The 20,958-nt window shown below is 41.6% G+C and overlaps 1 protein-coding gene across 5 annotated transcripts in view; it reads right to left on the minus strand.

Annotated features, from left to right (window-relative positions):
- CWC22 (CWC22 spliceosome associated protein homolog) overlaps window positions 1–18,713 on the minus strand; it is a 45,866-nt gene extending 27,153 nt beyond the window's left edge. Inside the window, exons 1-7 of one of the 5 annotated variants that reach the window (XM_083628206.1) lie at window positions 7,089–7,428; window positions 6,454–6,566; window positions 6,214–6,338; window positions 4,090–4,157; window positions 3,540–3,656; window positions 3,124–3,363; window positions 744–872 (exon numbers count right to left, since the gene is read on the minus strand). In XM_083628206.1, coding sequence (XP_083484332.1) covers window positions 744–872; window positions 3,124–3,363; window positions 3,540–3,656; window positions 4,090–4,157; window positions 6,214–6,240 — 581 coding nt within the window. In that variant the 5' untranslated portion in view covers window positions 6,241–6,338; window positions 6,454–6,566; window positions 7,089–7,428. Of the gene's footprint in view, window positions 1–743; window positions 873–3,123; window positions 3,364–3,539; window positions 3,657–4,089; window positions 4,158–6,213; window positions 6,339–6,453; window positions 6,567–7,088; window positions 7,545–7,606 lie in introns of those variants that run through there. The other 4 variants (XR_014551418.1, XM_083628204.1, XM_083628205.1 and 1 more) reach the window with 4 other exon arrangements.
- Window positions 18,714–20,958: the final 2,245 nt, after the last annotated feature.

Raw genomic sequence — 20,958 nt, forward strand, 5'->3', positions numbered from 1 at the left:
CTTGCCCTAGGCGCTCCACTGACCACAAACTATGCTCATTATCATGGATCAGAAAACTCCCTCAACCTCTCTCACTACCAAGGAAATATAATGAATAGAGAGAGAACCTACCTAAGTGAAGCTGAGATTAAAAACCCTACATATACACCAAGCATTATAACCCACCCTTCTCTCTCCCCCCCAACTTTATTCTGTATACGACATTAACGTCTCACTTCAAATGTAAAAGAAAGATTCTACAACCTGAAAAAGAGACAAGGCATGCACTTTTGTAAACCAAGAAAATATTTAATAACTTATTTTTCTTAAAAAAATAACTATAACAAGATGAAAACTTATTTCCTAAAGTTTTGCAGCAAAATTCTCGATTAGAAAAAAAGCAAAATCTTTTAAAAATAATAATTATGCAACACACAAATAGAAATCACTTGGTACGTTTGCTTTGGAAAACCTGGTTTCAACCATGCATCAAATTTTTCATGAGTGAAAAAGCCTCTAAAAAAAAGTATGATCAAAAACTTCTAAATTCAAAGGGATTTACTCCCAGGTAAGTCTGCACAGGATTATACTTTGATCTTTCTGCAAACCCTCAACAAGTCATTCATATTTAAAATGAAAATCCTAACATGACTCAAGCAGCAGCTGACCAAGAGAATATCAGACTACTTCTAACAGGCGACTTGAGACTTAATCAATAACTCTCAGATGAGCAGAAGACTGCATATCAAGAACTTGATGCTTACCTCCCTCTGACAATGTTTTCCTGAAGAAGCTCATGGATAATATTCTCAATATTTGAAACGTTCACCTTGTTGACGAGACCGTTGATGGATTTCTTCAGCGCTTCCCAACTCATCCTTTGATATGCTAAACTGTTTTCAAAACAAATCATTGATAAAAATCAAGAGAACAAGAAAGGAATGTATCTGCTTATTCAGCTAGAATACCAAATATGCAATAGCACTTTTCAGTTAGCGTATTGCAAGAATGGTGTGCAGAAATAAATATCCACCTGCCTCCTTTCACCTCAATTTTACCAGGGTAAATGATTTTCAGAATAGTTACACCACCGAATAGTGATCTGTCTTTTGCAATAATCAGAATAAGAAAACCATGACAAGAGACAACCAGGAAGGGCAATTTTTCCCATTTACATCTCACCACAGTGTGCCTCACACATATGGTTGGCATGTCCAGAACAAATCTGGACTCCCAGCAGCTAGGCTATCTCAGTCGGTAGAGAATGAGACTCTTAACCTCAGGATTGTGGGTTCGCGCCTCACAAGGGGCAAAAGATTCCTGAGATCCAGTGGGTTGGTCCCTTCCAACTCAACATTCTATGATTCTCTGAACTCTATTTAAACCTTTGGTTTTATTCTCATGTGACGAACGCCGGAACTGTATAGAACCTAAAGCATTTGTCATTTATTTCGTAACATTTCCACACCGCTTGATTGTAATTAAACCTCAAAGCCATTTACAAAAATAATAACATATCAGCCAAAAATAATTTCTGACAAACATTTAAAACATTCAATTTGCATCAACAATATGCTAAAAACAAGATTAAAACACGTAACAGCTTCTATATGTCTGGATAGGCTTGACTAAACAGAAATATTTTTAGCAGGTACCAAAAAGTGAAGTCAAAAGTTCCAAAGAACGACCAATTTTGAGATACACAGAGGATAACTGTGACTTTAAAGATGAATGGGAACCCTTTACAAAGTATTTGAAGACGCAACAAAGCGAACTGGACTCCTTGGCGGGCTTTGAATAAACATTCACAAACTTTTTATTGATAATAATCAGCTAAATAGTTTGAGGATCTATACAACTTTGTAACATGCAGAAAACAGCATTCTCAGAGAAACCAAAGACTGGAACTGAGGGAAGCCAGGGGGTGGGTGGGTTTTGTGTGGGAGGGTGGGGGGAGGGAGGAAAATGGGGGGGGGATAAGGATGATATGTTTTTGGATAAAGACTCTCCGCCTTCAAGAGGGGAGTAGTTGTGGGCGGGATCTGATCCCCAGCCTCTCACAGGGGGCGTTAGGTATTCCGTTAAAGGAATCCGGCGGTCGTGGATCCTGTCCAATGCCTGTGTGGCGGGGGGCCATGGCACGACCCTCGGTGACATCAGGGGAGAGCTTATAGTTGGATTAGCATCAACAGGCTCCACCTACTGGTGAATAACCCCCCCCTTTCAGACTCACCCCTCTCCAAGTGGGTGGAGTCAACTCACGTGATCCAATGCCTAAGCCAATACCTTTTCACTTGCTGTAATCAATTAAGTTGTGGCCTTTTCTTGCCCATTAACCTTATATTACTTGTCCTTGTGTCTTCATTTCACTGCGCAGGGATCGGTCCTCGAACCACAATATGTTTTGTTTTAATTTTGAATAAAACAATTGTTTTTAAAAAAGGAGATACACAGGTTTGTTTTTGGGTTATCTGAAACTCCCAAGGTGACTTCGAAATAAAGTTAAACCGTCTTAATATTTCACATTTCAGAGGCCAAAAAGGTCCCTCTCAGCACACAACAAACGTCTCTGCCACCACTCAGGCTAACCTGCAGCTGGGTTACCACCCTGCTCTCTCTGCGCCTTCTTGAGGGCTGGATCCAAAGTCGCAGGGATTCGAACCAGACCTTCTAATTGACAAGCCCAAGAGTCTCAGTGGTTTAGACCACAGCACCACCCGCGTCAGAGTAGACTCACTGAAGTGACTGGTCATTACTCATTTCAATGGATCTGCTCAGCAAGTCTGCAGCCAACCTTGCCATCTCAGTTCTGTCTCTTCCCTCTAAGATGGGAGCTCCTGGTTAGCCAATTTCTACAAGTTTTTTGGGCAGGGCCGGTTAAAAATTCCCCAGTCGACAGCTGAGCTGTATCTTTATTAGGACCAACCAGAATGTCACAAAATTGTGGCAAACTTTTTAATTCTGAACTTTTCAGTTGGCATGATGTTGCACAAAAGGGGGTATGTGCGTATATGTGTGTCAGAGATACAAGGAGGAAATACTAAATCTTATACTGTTTTGTTTTTCTCCCCACCTTTAAATAATATCTTGCCCAATACTATTCATCAGTTAAGCACAAATGTGAAATGTGTTTGTTTGACCCACCTATTTTTATCAGTGATTTGTGCTTGCATCATCCGAAGCTTGGCTGGAGGAATGTAGGCACCCCCAGTGCGGGTGAGAATTGGATCCAAATCCTCTTTCTTCTTCTTTGGAGGGGGTTCCTCATGAGAAAGAGAGCTCTGTGGTGTTGCTCTCTCAGCCGCATTTCTTCTGTCGGGCGAAGGGGATCTTCGGTACTTTCTCCAGTCAGACTCCCTCTCTCTTTCATGCCTCTCTCTCCCACTAATAGACAGAAAATTCCAAAGATTTATTAAGCACTGAAACAGCTGACAATCACAGACATTAGTATGTAACATGCTGTAGCTTTGATTTTGCTTTAAAATCACGTTAGAGAACAGAAGCAACCAACTGCAACCTGAACATTTTAGTGTTTGTTTTTAGCAGCTCCAGACATTCACCTTGACTCGGTGTATTTGTCTCCATGACGTCCCCTTTCGGAATGTTTTTGGTCAGATCTCCTGTAATCTGAATGACTTCTGCCTTGTGGTGACTGAGACCTTTGATGCTCCACGTGCCTATGCAGAGATTGAGAGCCAAAGTCAGCAGCTATTTATAAGCAAAGTCTCCCCCCTACACACAAACACACATTGTTGTATCTGTGGACACCACACAGCTTTTGAAGCTAGGGGCTGGAGCCAGCACAAGGACTCCTGCTAGTACAAAGGGTTTCCCAGCCACTCTTCTCCCCTGCACGTCACCCTCAAACTGATTCAAACTTATGTTCTCTCCAAAAATTATTTTCCTGTTGCGATCCTGATCTTTGTTTTCATTGGTTAAAACAGAGGACACGTGATACTTATTCCCCAAAAGTCTGAAACCCAAATACTGCTATTGTTTTAATTAGCTTCAGAGCTTTTATAATAACAGGAAAATACTTCTCCCTGCACCCATGTTGCTGTTTCTATCAAATGTTAACTACATAACTAATCATAAAAAAAATGTTTATACCTGTCTTCTGGAGAGGAACTTCTCCGGCGAAGACTGTAATCTTCCTTCCTTTCATAACTAGAACCGGACTTTAAATACAAAATAAATTAGATATTTCAAGGATGAGAAGTACCAGTCGGGATGCTAAAAACAGTATTTCATTTATTTGTAACAGTATTTTCAAACCCTCTTCTCTTAAAGATGCTTGGAGAAACAAAACCATTTCATTCATTAGATGAAATATCAAATTATAGGTGCACAACTTATGTTGATGGGAGAGCACTCCAAAGTACTGGTCCCATTAAAGTAAAAGCCTTAGTTTACATAGAAACTAAATGAATGTGTATGCAACTTCCAGTCACTTAACAAAACTTTTCCAACTGCAGCTCCTTGAACACCCCAATAAAGCTGCTCCAGACAACTGGTGAATGCTCTGAAGGGGGATTTGCTGCCAGACAAAGGGTTTCAGTTTGAAAATTAAAAAAGGCAACTCCTTCCATTATAAGCCAAAGCCCTTTGCACTCAGATAGAAGGCTTCTTGGATTCTAGCCACTGTATTTTCTTAAAAAGTGGTGCAATGCAGGACACAGCAACTCCAGCTGTGCTGCCACCAGCATTTTATGCAAGCTGTTTTTGTATATCACCAAAGGACAGCATCCAACCAAGTAGTTTCTCAGAACAGATTTAGGGGACGCACAGGGAGTGGAGAGGGAAGAGAGATTCTGTTGCAGTCAGAAGTCCTTGAAGGAACAGAACTACTTCACTGAGTACTGCCCTATTCCCCTTCACACCCTGGTATTTGTCAGTATTTGATATCAACTCAATTATCACAATTCACTAAGTCCCAAACAGAAAAGGTGGCATCCAATTGAGAAAATGAGTCCTTTAACAGAACAGGGGAGAAAGGCCATTATTTGTGAAACCCTCTTATCCCTGTATCTGTATACCATCCACAAAATGCTATATCCATATTAGACATGCAAAATGCCATTTTTATATTACACAAAGAGCGACAAAGAAATAAGACACTTAATGGCTAGCTTTTGTACATATGATACATTCTTTCATAGGCTCAAACTGTTTCACTTATGCCTGCTTACCTACAGAGTGTTGGGGAAAATATTCACACCACTATGTGTGAAAGTAGAATGTGTATTGACCACATATACATGTAGCTCTTATATGAGGAAAAAGTCACAGCTCATTCGCAGAGCACATGCTTTGGATGCAAAAGGCCCCCCAGGTTCAATTCTGGTATCCATGTTGGGTTGAGAAAGCTGCTAATCAACATGAACAATTCTTTTCTGCATGTTCTGACCTGGTACAGTGGTACCTCGGGTTACATACGCTTCAGGTTACACACGCTTCAGGTTACACACTCCACTAAGCCAGAAATAGTGCTTCAGGTTAAGAACTTTGCTTCAGGTTAAGAACAGAAATCGGGCTCCGGCGGGGCGGCAGCAGTGGGAGGCCCCATTAGCTAAAGTGGTGCTTCAGGTTAAGAACAGTTTCAGGTTAAGTATGGACCTCCGGAACGAATTAAGTACTTAACCCGAGGTACCACTGTACAGAACAGCTTCCCCTATTTTACATGGAAACTAACAACCAATATATACTACTACTACGGGTCCTCTGCCATCTATCTCTGGAAAGCAGGAGTTACCATCACCAGGTAAAGAGGTAAAGGTAAAGGACCCCTGGACAGTTAAGCCCAGTTGAATTTGACCATGAGGTGCGGTGCTCATCTCGCTTTAGGCAGAGGGAGCTGGCGTGTGTCCACAGACAGCTTTCCGGATCATGTGGCTAGCATGACTAAACCGCTTCTGGTGCAATGGGACTCCATGACGGAAGCCAGAGTGCACAGAAATGCCGTTTACCTTCCTGCCACAGCAGTACCTATTTATCTACTTGCACTGGTGTGCTTTTGAAGTGCTAGGTTGGCAAAAGCTGGGACAGAGCAACGGGAGCTCACCTTGTCACGTGGATTCAAACCACCAACGTGATCAGCAAGTCCAAGAGGCTTAGTAGTTTAGACCACAGCACCACCATGCAGACTAGGTGATGTGGACTCACTGAAAAGTGTCTTGACTGGGAACGCCCCCAAATCCTGGAGCCAGCATAGAGCATACTCTTTAAAATACTTACATTTATCTGTGCTACTCCACTCTTCATTTTTTCTGTCAATCCACTTCAAGCTCTGAATTACTAATGTCAATGTACAAAAATCAATATGGGGAAATCCTGTTATTCTTCCAGCAAAAATAGCTCATCTAGAAAGGGAAAAAAAGACAAGACTTTCTGAAATTGCTCTTTCTTAAAAAGAGCACTTTGAAAATAAAGCAGACCTGAACAAGCTAATATTTCTATTAACAAAAATTAAATCACCTGGTTTGTACAACAAATGAATTTGGTTAGTGTCTTTTTGAAGCTAGTACAGTACCATCACTTTGCAGAGTTTTGTAAGTTAAGTATCTGAAAAATTATATGGTGTAATTAACCTACATGAAAGTAAGACAACGAAGATGCAGATTACACCACTTGTCAGCCACCATCGCCATATGCTACAGGTATCTCTAAAACAGGGCAGTTGTTAACATCCTGACTAGAACTAAAGCTGTGCTTCTTTGGTCCATTTACAAGCTGCCCTTCCGTGAAAAAAAGAAGCAAGAAGCAGCAGCAGCAGCCTAGGGCAACATACAGCCTGAAATAACAAGTGCAATAAAACATTAATTTATTTTGTTGATCAAGTGGCATATAGATCCTGCAAGAGAATAAGCAGCTGCAAAAGCCTCCAGTAAAATCAGTAAAGTTATATTATATTATATTATATCATATTAATTATATTATATTAATTATATTATATTATATATATACAGTATTATATTATATATATATATATATATATATATATATATATATATATATATATATAAAAATTATATGTGAGTGTGTGTGAGAGAACTCTAGGCTTCCTGAGGTGGGGCTGGTGGTGACATATGTGGAAATACAAAGGTGTGTACCTCAAGTGGGGGGACCCATAACCCTCCAGATGCTGGCAGGCCACCAAACCCCACTGTCCCCAAAAGGGGAGATGGGGGGTGCGAGCCCGCCAGTAAGGGGAGAACGAGTTGGCAGCTGGTTTTTGCCCTTGAAGGGAGAGAAGCCGGCTGACACAACCCCACAGGGTATTGTGGCAGGGTGACAAGGCAGCCAGCTGGCAATCCCCACAAGGCGCCAGGACCCGGCCTCGTTGGGCACGTTCACGTGTGAACGCGGGCCCACACGCGTGTCGTAGAAGAGCCGCCCCACCAGGAGTCGGAGGAGAAGCGAAGGAACCGGGCCTTCCGCCCTTACCCAATCGAAGGCCAGGAAGAGCGGCGGTCGAGAGGAACGCGCCATCCTCCCCTCCCCCCCCCGCCGTTCCCGCGATAAATCGGAGGGAGGGGGAAGGAACGGAGCAGAACCGAAGATTCTAAGGGGAGGGGTGTGAAAGAAGTCTATCCTCCCTCCCGCTCCGCTCCCCCTCCTTAAAACTTACCTCTGCCTCACGGGCTCCGCCATAATATGGCCACGACGTCACTTCCGCTGGCTCACGGGCCTGGCCCGAGCGAGACTTCCGGGCGCGCGGGTGAGGCGGGGAAGAGCAGTTGGGATTCTTTCTCCTCCTCTTGGGATATCTATATCTAGCTATCTATTTAGCTATCTATGAACGTTTAGTTAGAGCGGTACCCGTTTTACGAGGAGATATTCCGGCTCCGCGCGGGAACCTTTGGGGAGGGGGAGGAGGCGGGCGCTGACGTCACCAAGTCGGCTGTTAACAGCGAGGGTGGATCTTCTCGAGCGGCTCTTAATGAAGCTACAGTTCCCGGCATCCTTTGCCGCCGCCGGCGGCCACGTTTCCCAGCATTCCTTGGGGCGTTCCACCTGTCCAGTTGTAGGAAGCCTCGAGGGTGCCATTGTGCCCGCAGGTGTGGCAACCCCAGACTTAGGTCCCATGCTATGTTCAACAGGGCTTATTCCCATTTAAGCGTCAATTCCAATTTGAGCATAAATAGAATTGCAGTGTTAGCAGCCTGTGACTTTTGCTGAACGTCTCAGCCCGCTTCACAGAGATGATGGTAAACATGGCAAAGCGCTGGGCTTCAAAAGAATGTTAGTCAGTGTTAAGACTTTATTTTTGTTCCATTTATATTTCATATTTTAAAGTAAAACAAAAGGTTGCCATCTTAACATTTTGCAACCAGACTCGACGGGAGGGGGAGGACCCGTAGCTCAAAAAGCCCCACGTCTAATCTGAAATGCAGATAATGACAGAAATAACAAGAATGATAATAAAAGATTGATAATTATCCTTTCAGTGAGCTGCTTTTCAAACAACTCGTTTGTGGTGAATATGCTGGGGTTGCTAATTAGCATTTTTATTTAAACACAGTGAGTTGTTGATGAAATTGCCCCAATTCAACAGTCTGGCAGAAGCGCTGTTTTAACACCTATCTCATAGGAGGAAATATAACAACCGTCTGCTTAGATGCTATAGCTATAACCCGTTTTGCTGATGAAGCAGCAGGCTCTTTCACTACAAGAATGCTACCCTTTGCAGTTTCTTTCTGAAAGGCGAGACCAAATATGCTGTGGGTATATACAGAAAGCATCTGTAGAAACTGTCTATAGAAATCTGACTTAGAGAGGAGAAAGATTCATTTGCAAAATTATTTTGTGACAGCAGAATGCATAAATGTGCCTGTCCTTTAGTTGTATTTCTCTGACCTCATATTTACAAGTACAAGCCCAGTTCACTTTACTGAAGTCAGCAGTGGCAAAACATTTCCCAGCACCTAGAAATGTACAAGTTTTGCTTATCCACATATTTTAATAACCTCTGGATTTGTTTTTCTAAAATCTACACAAAAATTCTGCTCAGCCATAGCGACTGATCTTTCAAGGACAAACCAAGGATGAAAGCCAAAAGCCACCTTCTCCACTTTTGCTATTTGCTAAAGGTCCTATTATTTCTGCTGTATTTTGTATTCTTTTCCTATATAAAAACCTTACTTCCGTTGATTTTAAGAATCAAACGGGTGTTTCTTCTTCAGGCTGAAAAATATACTAGAATAATATAGTGGGTGATATTCAGCAAAATATTTGTGTGAGCAGAATGATGTGTCCCCCACATCCCCAAATCTGCTCCAGAGGGTTGGGGGAATCCCCAGGACAGATTTAGGGTGATGTGGCGTGAAGAGAGCAGGTAAATACTCCATTATGCAAACAGAAATCTTTCTGCTTGCACAATGCAAGGTCTACTTAGTTCTGCTTTGTATAAAACCTAATTATTCCACAATATGCTATGGATAATTAAAAATATATCTCAGCACCTGCATTGTGAGAAATTGCAAGATGTGCACCGTATGGTGCCATATTAGTCAGATGCACACTCTGAGATCAGGGATGGGGAACCTGTGACCATAAGCTACAAGCAACACATCCAGTGGTCATGGATTATGGGAGTCCAACAATGTCTGGAGGACCACAAGCTCCCCATCTCTGATTTAGATGTTTGTGTGATAGAGACAAGGTGTATTTGTCTTGAATCTCAGTTTGAGGGAAAAGGTGGGATATAATGTAAATTAATAAATCAGCTTCTTAGTATGGGGATGGCCATCTGCATGTTGTATGTTCCGGTCAACAGTATAACCTCGTAGTTATTCATAACTAAATTTACATTTTTTTCTGACATGTTTTATTCTTTATGAAGTTGGTACCTGCTCCTGAATTCCTGTGGACAGAGTATATTCTTTATACTAATATTCTTTATTTATAGTCTACTGTTCCACTTGAAGACCTTTAAAATGGCTTGCAGTATTAAAAAACTCAGTGCTGCTCATTTAACTAGTCATGTTGACAGCTCCATTATCTAGTATCCAGATGAGAGCATTTACCTCCACTTACCTAGGTGACCTTAGCACGCAAGGCAACCAGGGAAACTCGAGCTCTCTGTGTGGTACAGTTGGCCTTGAGCTTCAGTCGTTTTCAGTGAGATGGTGTTTCAGAAGGAACAGGAAGTGCAAGTGTATTGTGCTTCCTGTTCCTCTGCACCTCCATCTTGATTTATATAGAATTGTCATAGGAGATGACCATATTCCAGGTATGGGGAACATGTGATAATTCTGTTTCAGACAAAATAAAGATCCAGAGGAACAGGAAGCTCAACACACTTGCTGCTTCTTGGATTTTCTACAACGTTGCGAAGTCCAGTGCTGTGTTTATTTGATATGAAAACTGTGCTCTGATGTATGATACATGCTTCTTCAGGGGATAACAGAAATGCATTAATATAGAATTTGCCATGTTAACCTATTTAAATCATGTTGTATTAACATGAGTTTGGCCCTACCACCTGGTACTGTGTCACGTCAAATCAAATATTCTGACAGAAGGACATAATTTTACTCAGAGCCAGATGTTTTCGGAACAGATTGAAAGGCAAACACCATTCTGTAACATAAAATGTACCATTCTGCTAGTTTGTGTCTTGGTTTTTAACTGTGATGCTTTAAGTAAGTTTACTTAAAGTAAATTTGAAATGAAACAAAATGACTTTGCTCGTCCTTAATGAAACATCAGGTCACTCCCACAGGCTGGTGGAGCTGCAGTTAGATGGTTAATAGCTTACTTTTGAAATGGTGCCCTGGAATTAAAACAGGTTCCCATTTTATCTTCAATCCTTTGTGTCATTTAATCCCAAGGTTTCTGACCTTTCTGCTGATTTTATACCAGAGTAGTTCTGACTTATCAGGATAATGCCCTCACCCCTGATTTATGCTGATGTAATTGAAGGCAGAATTGACTTGTGCATTTTTAAAAGGAAGAGAGTGCTTCTATGCAATTTTAAAATAGCATTGGCTGGCTGAATAACAACCTTCTATTCTAGCAGGGAAGTTACAGCTATTCTAGCAGGGAAGTTACAGCTCTCTGTGAAATGGGAAGTCGCATATGCCAGAGGGCAGTGACAGGGAATGCGATAAAGACTGTAAATGAATAAACAAATATCAATAGTTCTGCATAATGGGTTCAGTTTTGTTGAATTAAATGGGAGCTTATGAGCAAGCAGTGATGAGGCATAAAGGTCTCATGTGATAGTGTAAGAAGACTACTGGTCAGTCTCTACCAAGTATTGTGATGATGACAATGCTGCAGGAGAAATGGTTGTATTGTGCTGATTCTTATGTAAGGAGCTTGTTCTGCTTTGGTGAGGGCAGCCATGGACCCCTATGCAGCAGCAACTTAAGAAGCATTAGAACAATCCAGGTTTGTCAGTACCAGTTTAGCGCTACACCTTTGGGATGAATACTGACTGTCCAGCTTTTAGGGTGTTCAGTGAGCCAGATTTGCATGAGGCAACCTCAAGATACTGTATTTGAATAGAGCCAGTGCAGTTTGGTGGGTCCTGCATCCCTGAGAATTTAGGAACTTGGAGGATGAACAATGTCACGTAAAAATCATGGTTATAGCTGGTGCTTGGTGACCTACTTGAAAATGATAATTTATTTTTCTTTCTAGATAACTCATGGTAAAGCTAATTATAGCTACTTATGCTTCCTGCCCATTGACTAACCTCATCAGTGGCTGGATTGAAAACCCCATATAAACTATGATCAGTTCTTGAAAGGAAGATTCACAATCAGTCACAACATACCATCCTGGGCTACTGTTATGTCCTTACGGTTTTTTCATGAGATTGTTTGTTCCTTTTTTCTCTGACGTTGGATTGGACAGCTTGGTAACACTGTATGTTTCTCTCTCACCCACACACCAAGCAGGAAATCCTTATTGGGAAATGAAATTGCTTCACTGATGGCCATATGGCCCTATATCTGTGGACACCTGTTCGCAGCATGGGGCAAGAAAAAGGAATATTTCTTGCAGAGCAATTTTGGAGAACTCTAAACATTATCTGCATTTGCTGCCTTTAAACTGGGGAGCATTGCAGTATGGGGATGAGCATGAAGATTCAGGTAAAAGCAGTCAACCATTTTTGGTCTCTAACCTCACATGACGGTCTAGTTAATGTTCTGTCTGTTTTGATGATTCACTTGGTGGCTTGGAGTTAAATGTTTTGACAGCTGAAATATTACATGATCAGTGAGGGCGGAGGAAGCAATATTTTTGACGCAACACAGCTGTTTTCAGATTTAAATGAGCTTGCCTCAGTTCAAGAGAAATCCAAGCTGATAGTTTGAGCCCAAATCATGTCAGGACGGTGAAAGTTGCACTTAAGGTTCTACCAACTAGATTTGAAATAGCTGTATTTTCATCTGGAAAGGGCATGTAGAATGGGGAAAACTTTACCTGCTGGCTTTCTGCTCATTCTGTCCTGCCAGGATTCAAAGAATTGTAGAGTTGAAAAGGAACCATGAGGGCCATCTAGTTCAATCCCCTGCTGTACAGGAATATTTCGCCCAACGTGGGGCTCAAACCTACAACCCTGACAAAGGTGGCCACCAGACCTGCTCCCCACAAATCAGATGTCTGCAAAGCAGTCTCAGCTGTGTCATGTCTGTTCCCTGTCTGTATATTCATTCACTTCCAAAAGACCCTGCTGTACAGTCTGAAAGCAAAGCTACAGAGGATAAGGCTACCAGTGGCTACCAGTCATTGATGGCATATGTATTGCCTCTGAATGACAGTTGCAGTGGAACACAAGCTGGACAGCATATTGGTAGATAATCTCTATTGCTTGTAGAAGGTCTCAGCTTCAATTCCTGGAATCCCCAGATTAAAGAACCCTGCCTGAAGCTCAGAGGAGGTGCTGCTGGTCAGTGTAGACAGTACTGAGCTAGATGGGCCAATGGTTTGACTCATTAGAAATCAGCATCTTATGTCACTATATGGCATTGTGGTTGGCCATTGTGGGAACAGAATGCTGGACTAGATGGGTCTTTGGTTTGATGCAGCAGGGAGTCGAACAGGACCATTAAAATTCACTGCAAAGTGCAGATTTCTAAAGTGGTCTGCCTTGTCTCCAATCAGTGCCTATAATTTATTTGATTCTGCATCTTGATTGCCACTGAAGTGCAAGCAATTTTCCCACTACTTCAGAGACATTATAGATTATGCTTTTCATCTGCCCTTGCAAAGAAATTGCACAGAACATGGAAAAATACAAACAACAAATCCCACCACGGATTCTCAGAAGTTTAGCGAGAATGTTTTAAAAGAGTACTCTTTCAAATGAGGTTTAAAAGGTGATTAAAAGTAATCTCTGTCTCTCCCCCCCCCCACCATAAAACATTTAAAGAGTAAACAATATATGTACAAAAGGGTAACCCATAGATAATTTCTATCTTTATGTAATGAGTTCTGGTATTACTTGTCATTGCCTAGGAATGATATCATCCAAAAATTTGTTTGAAATCCAAATCCTGAAAATTCTTCCTAAATTGCTTAAGAAGATGAAATATAATTTCAAGCTTCCTTACAGACACATATGCAAGCACCCAGGATAGATTGGATGTTTGTCAGTTCCTTTATACAGAGTAACATGAGCAACTCTAGGGACGCAGCCGCATGGAAGAAATAGATCATGCTTGACCTGGTGCACTGCTTTCTGTGCCTGCACACAACAATTCAACAATGATTCAATTTTCAGTGGTCAAAGAAGCAATATAGAATGATAAGATACGTTGGTACGGATATTTCCAAATCTGAAATATAGTATTAAGATTTATAAGGGAGATTGAAAATGCAATCATAAAGAAAGGCAAACATCAGTTATCTAGGATATATAACCTTCTGCTAAAGTATGATAGTGAACAGGAACAAGTAAAATAATACATGATAAGGAGGGCTCAGGACATAGGGAACAACACAAAACACGGATGTGCAGGAGAAATGATAGGGAAAGGACCACAAATCATTGCTGAACACAAATGTAAGAGAACATTGTTTCAGTGATACAGTGGCATCTGACTCCTGTAATTATTGGTGTATTAAGTTAATTGTATTCAAAAAATATGCAAAAAACAGAACATATTGCCACGAGGTCTACATAGTATCATAGAATTGCAGAGCAAGAAGGGACCCAAAGGGCCATCTAATTCAACCCCCTGCACTCTCAGCTGAAGCACCCATGACAGATGTCCATCCACCCTCTGCTAAAAACCTCCAAGGAAGGAGAACTCACAAGTTCCCGAGGGAGACTGTTGCACTGTCGAACAGCTCTTGCCACCAGAAACGTCTTCCTGATGTTTAGTCAGACTCTCCTTCCTTGTAACTCGAATCCATTGGTTTGGGTCCTAGCCTCCAGAGCAGGAGAAAACAACCTTGCTCCATCTTCCATGTGACAGCCCTTGAGATATTTGATGATGGCTATTATATCTCTCAGTCTCCTCCTTACCAGGCTAAACATACCCAACTCCCTCAACCATTCCTCATAAGGCTTGTTTTCCAGACCCTTGATTATCTTGGCTGCCCCCCTCTGCACACATTCCAGCATGTCAATATCCTTCTTAAATTTTGGTGCCCAGAACTGGACACAGTACTCTGGGTGTGGCCTGACCAAAGCAGAACAGAGCAGGACTGACTTTCCTTGATCTGGGCACTACAGTTGATGTAGCCTAGTAGAGCGTTAGCATTTTTTGCTGCTGCATCACACTGTTGACTCATGTTAAGCTTGTGGTCTACTAAGAACTCTAGATCCTTTTTATATGTACTACTGGCAAGTCAGGCACCCCCCATCTTATATTTGTGCAGCTGGTTCTTCCTGCCTAAGTGAAGAAACTTACTGCATATTTTTCCTGTTGAAATTTATTTTGCTAGTTTTGGCCCAGTTACCCAAATACCGGAAGATGATTTTTAGTATAATAACAAAAATATTGAAATATTAAGTTCCCTTAGAATCCAGTACTGCCACCTATCATAAAGAAAACATCCTATCTGCAGCTGAAAAAATTTTAATGGATTGAAACTGGAAAGTTATATTACTCCCTTCTTGGAAAGAATAGTTTAATAAAGGTTAGGAAATTTGGGGGGGGGGGTCATATCTAACAACAAGAATTGAAGTGACTCTATTACGTAATCCTATCCACTCTTACCTGGGTTCAATCAAATACAGTTAGATTACTTATGAGTAAATATGACTAGAATGGCACTCCATGCCATTACTCTTTCTGCTCCAAAGTGCTTGAGGTAGCATTAAAAATACTAAATTACAAAAAAAACCTACAAAACCCTCACCCCCAAAACCAAATAGATAAACAAAGCTATAAAAGTTACATTATAAAAAGGATAAATTAGCAGCATCCAATATGTAATCCAAAACCAGCAGCAGTATTTAACCAGTCAGTAACACACCTTTGCAAAGGCCTTCGTAAATTGAAATGTTTTGATCTGCTAGTAAGAAACAGGGAGATGGCCAAATGGATCGCTTTTTCTTGGCTGGTTGATTGATGTGTTACTCAAGGCTCTTTGATATGTTACCACTTTCAACGGAAGCTGCTGATGAAAACCCTTTATGCATGACAGTATGTGTTGGCATTGGAAAGGAGACTCTCCAGGCTGTTGGTAAAACTTGCAAATAACATTCCTCTCCTTGCTAGACTGTTGCTATGCAAAAGCAATTTTAATGGCCATGTGGGGCCTGAGTGTTTAATTTGGCCTAAATCTTGTGACTTAACAAGCTTTCTGTCTTGAAGTGTTTCTAGGACACAGGAAGATGCCGTATACTGAAGAAGATCTTTGGTCCATTTAACCAAGTATTGCTGACACTGTCTGGCAATGGGTTTCCAGGATATTGGGCAGGGGTCCCTCCCAGCCCTATCTAAGATGCTAGGCAGTGAACCAGGAATCTCTTTCTATGCTGTACTACTGAGCCATGGTTCTCCTTCAGTTACTTGCCTGGACACCAGTCCAACACCCACACAGCCTCTTCCAATTCCGAGAGAGTGAGAAAGAGAAGATGTTCTCTTATTTGTTCCAAAGATCAATCCAGTAAATATGACTTGTCTTTGCTGTTGTTGCTTTCAGCCTACAAATGATATGTAATTACGCCCCGCCACCTATTTTCATTGAGTTTCCTTTACACTGAAATGAATGGGGTTGATGGACTTGAATAAGTTAATGACAACATAATTTATGTAATTTTGCAGCAGTGGACAGCAAGATGAATAATGTAGTTTTTGGTGGAAGTTGGACTGCAGCGGAATAGAAACAGTACTGCGTGCAATTAATGCTGTGCGTAACGGAAAACAAATCTCCCTGCACATGCTTTGGCAAACTGAATAAAATATCCAGATACTAAAAATAACTCTCACAAAGAAATCTTGTCAAAAGTTAAAAAGGTAAAGGACCTCTGATAGTTAAGTCCAGTCGCAGACGACTCTGGGGTTGCAGTGCTCATCTCACTTTACTGGCCGAGGGAGCCAATGTTTGTCCACAGGCAGTTTTTCCGGGTCACGTGGCCAGCATGACTGAGCCGCTTCTGGCGAAACCAGAGCAGTGCATGGAAACGCCATTTACCTTCCTGCCATTTACCTATTTATCTACTTGAATTTTTGGCGTGCTTAAGTTACTGGGTTTTCAATTATTGCATTGTTCACAAAGCCATGTTTGCTTTTTCAGAACTCATTCTTTCCAGTTTAAGCTCCATACCATACATTTTGCAGTGCATTTTAATAGCATGAGCATAGCTTTTACTGTCTCTGCGAAAAGTACAAAATTTCTTCCTTTTTAGTCCCCATGCAGATTGAAGATAATTTTCAAGTAAGCCTTTGGCAACATTTCTGAACAAAATTAAGATCAGGTTAGAAATAAATCGGCTTTGTGTCTGAAGTCTCGGTGGAGCTTTCAGGGCAAAATGATGATTCAGCCGATAAAACTAGGTTGAGACAAGGGCAGCTCGTTTCTGTGATTAACAAAAGGCCTGAAAAAAGGAAAGGAAAGGTAAATAATGCCAAGGCAGAAGGTTCATATAAGGGCTCAGTCTTAGATCAAGAACCCTTTAAAGAGTTTATGCTGTGTAATGTTAGAAGCAAAACAAGATTGTTTCTTTTTTTATGTAGAACATTTTGAAGGTGTGTACATTATCTTTGGCTCAACCCTCGGGCAAAAGCAAGTTTTCTGCTTGATGGGAATGCCTCTATACTACTCCAATGCCTCTGTACTCTGTACTTTCTACCTCTATAGAAAATATTGATTTGCTACATTTAGCATATGCCCTTTCTAAAAAGGAGCTCCAAGCGGCATACCGAACCAGCTACAGAGGTGGAAGTAGATTTGGTACTTTTTAGAACCCACATATGTTCATTTCTTATATCAGTAACTGGTAGGGTAGGCACTGCACGTAGCATCGGATAGGTGGCTCTCTCTTCAAGCATTGTAGTACTGGCAGAATTCTTGCTTCAAAATTTAAATTCCATGCAATCTTATTTTACCAGTAGCTACTGCCATAGGCTTTAATGGAGGCAGGAAAACCATAATAACCACTGCTCAAAGGCTCACCAAACCAATGAAAGATTGTCTTCCTTGGTAAACTGGAATAAAGTACATCAGCAGTTTTTGCCAAAATTGGAAATAAATGTATGATATACTTGTTCAAAAACTGGAGGGGGAAAATGGGAAATGTGTTAGTTTTCAAAAAAATTTAATAGGCGGTATCTTTTGCAATTTTTCTGGGATCAGTCTGTTATATTTACAGTATAGATTTCATCAGGTACATTGTGTATGCCAAGTTTCAAGTTACTAAGTTAACAGGTGTCATTTTAAAAACTATAGATTATAAAGGTGGATTTTGGATTGGGGTTTTTTGCTACATAACTACATCCTTTTAATAACACAGCCAAATTGCAAAGGTCTGCAACCAAAACAATCAATTCAAATCAATGCTGATAAAATAGTTGCTCTCTGTCTAGCCCACCTCCTCTTTTTGTCTAGTCTTTCCAGTGGTCTTTACTGACACCATGGTTTTGTATTTTATCTTCTGCATAAGAGCAGATGTGAGAGAAGATTTAGAAAAATGTTGGAGGGTTTTTTTTGGGGGGGGAGAAATGCTGCCCTTGTGTGCTTCACTAGGAATGGGATGATATAATAAGTACTTTAAATACTCCCTATCCTCAACCTCCATCCTCATGTATGGAAGTGAGAGCTGGACCATAAAGAAGGCTGATTGCCGAAGAATTGATGCTTTTCAAATATGGTGCTGGAGGAGAGTCTTGAGAGTCCCATGGACTGCAAGAAGATCAAGCCTATCTATTCTGAAGGAAATCAGCCCAGAGTGCTCACTGGAAGGACAGATCCTGAAGCTGAGGCTCCAATACTTTGGCCACCTCATGAGAAGAGAAGACTCCCTGGAAAAGACCCTGATGTTGGGAAAAGATGGAGGGGACAAGGAGAAGGGGACGACAGAGGACGAGATGGTTGGACAGTGTTCTCGAAGCTACCAGCATGAGTTTGACCAAACTGCGGGAGGCAGTGGAAGACAGGAGCGCCTGGCGTGCTCTGGTCCATGGGGTCACAAAGAGTCGGACATGACTAAACGACTAAACAACAACAAATCCTCAACCAGGTGCAGAGAGAGAGAATGTGTGTTTCTCTGAAGAATTATTAGGCAATTGATGCTGACTTGCCAGCAAAATAAATGCATGTCTTGGTGCTTCTTGATCTCTCTGAGTCGTTTGATACCATCAACTATGGTGTCTTCCTGGAATGGGAATTGGGGGGCACTGTGCTATAGTGGATCTGGTCCTGATCTGGATCTGGGACTGAGTCCAGAAGGTAGCAATGGGGGGAGTGTTTTTCTGTCCCCTGGCAGTTGGGGGTGCTACACTATTTTGTCCCCAATTCTATTTAATACCCAAATGAAGCTGCTGGGAGTGGTCATTAGGAGTTTGGGGGCAAGGTGCCTTCAGCAAGTTTATGACACTTAGCTCTGTTTCTCCTTAAGCTGTGCAAGGTTGGCATAATCATAAATGCATCAAAAGCATTGTGTTTGATTTGATTTGAAGGTTCTGTTTCAGGTATTTGATCTAGAGGCAAGACCTTCAGCAGACACTGCAAGTCCATAGGGGATGTATGTGTGAAACAGCCTTTAGGTCAAGGGCAGGGAACCTGTAGCCCATTCTCCATTGGCCATGCTAGAGATTTTCTAGCTCTGACCCTAGAGATTTTCTAGCTCTGAGAGCAGAGGTGCAGACATTGCCCTCCCTGTCTGTTCTCTCTCTCCCCCCGCCTGCCACCACTCTATTTTTGTAAAATTATGAATGCATTGGGACACTGCTAATGGTGCGAATTAGAAAGCTGTAAAAACATAGGGTGTGCATTATGCTTATGCTGGTAATTAAAATGTCAATAAAACATTGATAGAAGCTCAGACGCCATGGAAATGAAGTAATGTTTACTTAATAGATGTGTTGCCTTCTCTCCCACACCAGTGAGTCATTTAGAAACTTGTGCTGCTACATGATAATGATAGTTACAAGACAGATCATTAGTAGGGTAGTGGAAGTAGTAAGTAAATATGGGGTCCTCTGCTCCAGAGGCTGCAGTCCTATACACACTTACCAGGCAGCAACTTCCATTGAACTTGTATAGGACTACAGTGCAAGACTGCAGCTCTAAGTATGTCTATGTCCATTCACTACATCCAAGCCAAATAATGTCACTCTTGGGATGTTAGTCTCCTGAACAGCTACATTTGGTAGTCTCCATCTGCCTGACCACAGCAATTGGTGATTGGAGAAAGATTTGCTGTAAAAATATCAGAAACGTATAAACACACCCTGTATCTTCCAGAGTCAGTGGCAATTTTACACACGACTTCCTGCATGCCATGCCACCCCAAATCCTGCATTACTGGTGAGCTAACATGCCTAATCCTGCATACAAGCCAAGTACAGCAATCCACCAAGTTCTCAATAAACCTTCTGTTTCTGCTACCGGCATAAATGTACAAAAATTCCTGGGGGGTGGGGGTACTGATGGAATAAAATGCCCAGCAAGCTGGCACCAGTGGGCATCCTAACAAATTTGCTTCCTAGTATTGAGCTGAATAATGCCCAGACTTTTGTTCCAGAATCACAGTTGGGGCAACGTGGGGGGTCTAAGAAATTTTGGGTAGGTTGCCTTACATTTAAACGTGAGATTGTTGAGGGTTTTCAGTTAGTGGCTTGGCTCCCCTCAGCAGCTTGGTGGCCCTGCCTTTGTAATTTGGCCATATTGGCCAATGGGGACCGCCATCTTTTTTTGGCCAAGGCTGTCTGGAGGAGTCAGGGGAACTTGCCTTCTGCGGCCTCCTATTCTGCTTCCTACCAATGATTTTTTTAAAAAAACACGTTTTCTTCCGCTGCGTTTGACAATTCCTCCACCTTGTATTGTATGAGTGGCTCATATACTCACTTTCTTAAAAAATCTTCAAGTCTGAAATTAGGGTGAGTTTGCTAACTTACACAGATTTTGTAATAATGGGGAAATGCTCTCCACGTTTTACTCAAAATGTCTTTCTGAGAAACAAGGCCTGTATCATGGCCATGTCAGCATGTCCAATAGATGGTGCTACATCCTAAGGAAATTACATCTTCCTTGGTCTCACTCAATCTCTCCCCCTCCCTCTGTTATTTTTATATGGACTTGATTATTTATTGGCTGTTCAGAAGGTTCCTGCAGTCAGTGAAACTCAATCCCTTTTCTAATATTCATGAGCAATGAAGCTTTCAGACCTACGTCCAACACAACTTGATTATATTGCAAGCCTTTGGGTGAGATTTCCTTATAAGTTGTGAGTAGCGTACTAGACCCTCCAAGTGTCCATATTTTCCAAGGACAATCCCAGATTTACAGAAGCCGTCCCAGTTTTTTATTCGACCCTGGAATGTCCCGTTTTTCTTTAGGATGTCACTGTTT

Source organism: Podarcis filfolensis, assembly GCF_964270895.1.
Source record: "Podarcis filfolensis genome assembly, chromosome: 1".
Classification (NCBI taxonomy): Eukaryota; Metazoa; Chordata; class Lepidosauria; order Squamata; family Lacertidae; genus Podarcis; species Podarcis filfolensis.